We start from the raw sequence: 4377 nt of genomic DNA, 5'->3' as shown, positions 1-4377 counted from the left end.
ATAAAAAATGGAATAGCGGGATGCATCAATGGGGTAGAATACCCTGGTGAGTAGGTAAACAGTATAGGCAACAAAGAGGAAAAGGAAAAAAGACTGATTAAAAATTCATGGTAGTATCTAATAGTCATAAAAAATAAGACTTAATTTTATCAATAATTTTATTTTTCAAGTAAGCAGAGTTGAGGGCATTTCAGAACAGCAGTTTCATAATCAGTCAAAAGGGGAAAGGGAAGAGCGTTTCAGAACTCTGCAGTTAGATTAGAAAATCGTGTTTGGAATGTAAGTCAAATGTTCATTCTCACCTTTATCTCTCTTGTTGCTTTCAAACCAAAGCCCTCCTCTTGAAAGTTAGCTATTTCAAAACCCTCTGTGGATGCTCCATTTTCAGTTGCCCACTTTATCAATTCAGGGAAATAGTCATCTCTTTTTCCATCAAAGACAACAGACAAACCTATATACACAATTTATTAAAAAACAAATGCAGAAATAAGAGGATCTAGAAAGATAAAGAAGTTCAATAAAAAGCACATGTAAAAAGCTATCTGCTATCCCACAGCAGTTCTACTTTGAAATAGCTGCGAGAGAACTGGTCTTTAAGTGTTACTCAACAGAATACAAGTGTCACACACAATTTTCATCAACTTAAATATTCTGCCAAATTGGCTTACCAGTCATCCTAAAAACACAACCACCTAAAGTGAGCTGTGATGCAATGTGAAGCTCCCCTCCCTCTTTTCCCTTTTAAATAAGCAAAGCAAAAATATTTCTTAGCTTAATATTGAGGATAGATGCAATCACCACAGCATGTTAATACAGATGCAAGGAGGAATTTGAGAGGCAAGCTGCAATTTCATTAATTCAGCACTGGAAATGATGATAAGCAGATCTCAAGCTCCTTTTCTCATATAAAAGGCAGTTAGCTTTTTCCTGTACAATATGGATCCACTAAAATAATTAAGGAGTGATCATCCTCCTGACATCACAGAGCTCGTCCAAATTTTTACACTTTGCTTCTTCAACAGGCATGTGGTCCACTGGTGAATCACAAGCCTCATTCATTTCCTCAGCTTTGCCCCTTAACGTCATCTGATTTGAACCTATGCATTACAGTTCCTGGATACACTTAGCCAGCTCCTTTCGTACTTCTCTGCCCCGTGTTCTCTTCAACTCAAACTCTTGGGTCAGATCACGTTAAGTGTCCAAATGCCCCTGAAATGCTCAGGCCAAATGTCACTCATTTATGAGTGATAAAACGTCATCAGAAAGTTGCTTACATCCAAAGATATTTTTGTTAAGCACTGGTGATAAATACATCTTTAGATCAAAAGGATTTTGAGAAAGTAGCATTGGAAAGTGTTCATTGAAAGTGTATTTGGAATATTCCCCCCTCAATAATACATTTCAAGCCCCAGAACCAATCAAATCAGTAGTTAACATACTAATATTTTATATATTATAAACAATATATTATCATTATATTTAATATTTTATAATAATATACTAATAATATTATAAAAATAATATTTATATACTAAGACCACAAAATATTCCTTTTAGCTGCCAACAGAAAATTCTTTAAGCAAACCATTACTCTGAGCCACCCTTATCTTACATTCTTTCACATTTACCTTTTTGCTTTTTGCGAATTTTCTCAACAAGTGAACGAATCTGTACGTATTCTTCCCATTCCTTACCAGGACCCGGGGTAGGACTGCTGCATTCTGGAAATAAAAATGCCAAATGAAAATGTTTTCTTTAATAAAGTATATATCTCTCTCTATTTTAACATCAGAGAAAAAGTCATGGTTTCACAGCAGCTTTAACTGAACCCTAGTATTACTGTCCTTCAACGTTTACTTGGTAAACACTATAATCTCCATTGCTATAAACATTCCTTTCTTTGACATGTAATTAATAGATATTTTTAAAATTTTCACAGGATAACTTGCCTCAAGTTATTTTATTTTTAATATTCTTTCAGATTTAAGAGATATCGAAAGTTTAAAAAGCTAGAAAGAAAAAGGTAAACCACCAGACCATTAAGTAGATAGTCTCTCAGATAAGAAAAACAAACAAAAGTCTCTGTTTTCAATAACCCAAGCAAAACACCCTGTTTACATTAGCCTCCTTGCCATCATTCTTGCAGTAATGAAAGCAGATGGTAATAGCATGGACCTTACCTTAGGTAATTGAGAAATTTGCTGGTACATACATTTGGCCTGCCTAGTCAATATTGTTTTCATAGATGCATGTGTACTGGAAGGACAAGCAAAGGAACACTTAGCCAAGCTTTAGCTTTAGATTATATCTACAACGTCTCTGTCAATATTCTAAATGCCAGTGTCAGGATTTCTTGATCTAAGCCGCATAAATCCAAGTGGACAGCTGAAGATTACCTTGCTCAACTCATCTGAAAAATCTTTGCTTTGAATAAAATATGGAAGCTTGACAAAAAGAACAGCCGATACTTGTCTTTGCTTAGAAAATTAGATCTACATTTTATTTTTGGTAGCAAAGCAGAGGCCAATTGTAGCACAAGCATCCAACTGCTCTGACAACTCCTTGTCTCCTCTTTGTGAGCAATACTAAAGAAAAATTTGAATTTTTCTAAGGCAACATTTAGATGTGTGCAGGATATGAAAATTTGCACTTGTGTTTCAACAAAAAGTGTAGCTCAGCACAGTTACTAGTGACAGTAGAAAGAGTGAACAGTATTTTAGTATCATCATATGAAATTATGCTCTGCTTTTCACATTTACTAGGAATAATGGATGACTTGCAAGTTCCTCAACAAGTGAAACAACCTTTGGTCTATACACATGAACTAAGCAGTACAAAAAGTTTCCAAACAACAACAACAAATTTTATTTAAGGGACAAAAATATCAGTGCAGTTGAACTGAGTTGTTGCTGCTTTCCACAGTGAATTCCTCTACTCTGATAACAGTTCAAAATAGTGTTCAAATGATAAATAGAAACAGTGCAATTCCTGAGGTTTACAAGAAAAACGTTTTTGACAAAGCTTCAATGTCAAGTTATCTAGAGTAATTTTTTTTATCTAATCTTGCCCAGTATTTATGCTTGTGTTGAGATGGAAAGCCAAAAGCTACCAGAAATATGGTATGTCCGATACATACCATTTAAACAAGTCAATAATGGTATATATTAACAGAGATAGATACTATGAGATACATAGTATACTATCGTAAGCAGGCTATAATGGCAAGCTTGGCCACTTAAAAAAATTATTAGAATTCACAGGTTTCAACAAGAGAACATTTTGGAGTGGTCTGCACACCATCCCTTTTCCCAGAGAGGCATAAAACCAAAACTTACTTTGCAATAATTCACTAATTAGATTCAACATTTCCTTTGGAGATACTGTCGCCGTGGCTCCTGTACCTGACTTCTGAGTTTTCACTCTGCTCTTCTTCCCCATCTTCCAACTAAAACAGATTAAGAAGCACACTGTCACCAATTACTAAGAAACAAAAGACCATAATGATGAACGGGCACAATCTTCTCTTATTAGTCACTCAAAAAAAAAAAAAGAGAAGAGGATGAGGAGTTCTTTCTGGCACATATATACATTCAAGCATTATTTGCATGGCCTGAATGTCAGACAACCATACAGTGCAATCTGAAGCAATGTTTAAATGTAGCTACACATTATTTCCTCAGGGTAATTAGAAACTAGAAATCTTAGAGGGAACAAAAATAAAAATCATCCAGATTACTTGCAAATTCATTAGTTGTGAATAAATATTATGGATACCAAAGTATCCATGCTATATAAAACCAGGTTATTTTACCTCATCAGCTGCACCGCGGACATAAGCTGAATTAGTATTTGTGATTGGCACTAAAATAATAATTCAAAACTAATAGAATTCCATTTCAAAATAAAATAAAAATACCATACGTAATTCAGCTGCTAAATCATGAAGCAACCTAGTGGTGAAAGGTACAGAAGTCGTCGAGGTACCCAACATCCTGGGCATGGTCTTTACCAGTGATGTCTGCTATCAGGCTTCTGCATCTCACAACAAAGCTTGAGGGAGATGAGCTATCAAGTTAAAAGGCTATTTAGGTAAGCTGGACCTACATATCCAAGGTACTGAGAAAGCTAGCTAATGTCACTGGAAGGCTGCTGGCTATCATCTTTGAAAAGTTGTGGTGATTGACTATGACAGGAAACGGGTAACTTCAAACAAACAAACAAAACTCAACAGAAAATCAAGGTGGAGGCAGGAGTAGAGGATCCAGGGAACTAGACAGCAGTCAGTCTCACCTCATACAAAACAGAGTGAGTCCTAAAGGGAAGCTATTTCCAGGCATGATGGACATCAATGCGACTGGGATGACTGGGATCAGGCAA

At 35.6% G+C, this 4377-nt stretch overlaps 1 protein-coding gene across 1 annotated transcript in view; it reads right to left on the bottom strand.

The window, feature by feature from the left end:
• Window positions 1-3441, bottom strand: part of LOC104621850 (histone-lysine N-methyltransferase setd3-like) — a 5150-nt gene extending 1709 nt beyond the window's left edge. The window contains exons 1-3 of the mRNA XM_010288458.1: window positions 3336-3441; window positions 1629-1721; window positions 303-451 (exon numbers count right to left, since the gene is read on the bottom strand). Coding sequence (XP_010286760.1) covers window positions 303-451; window positions 1629-1721; window positions 3336-3438 — 345 coding nt within the window. The 5' untranslated portion in view covers window positions 3439-3441. The remainder of the gene's footprint in view (window positions 1-302; window positions 452-1628; window positions 1722-3335) is intronic.
• Window positions 3442-4377: the final 936 nt, after the last annotated feature.

This window comes from Phaethon lepturus, unplaced genomic scaffold, assembly GCF_000687285.1.
Source record: "Phaethon lepturus isolate BGI_N335 unplaced genomic scaffold, ASM68728v1 scaffold2586, whole genome shotgun sequence".
NCBI classification, from domain to species: Eukaryota; Metazoa; Chordata; class Aves; order Phaethontiformes; family Phaethontidae; genus Phaethon; species Phaethon lepturus.
This window is presented reverse-complemented; position numbering and strand designations above follow the sequence as displayed.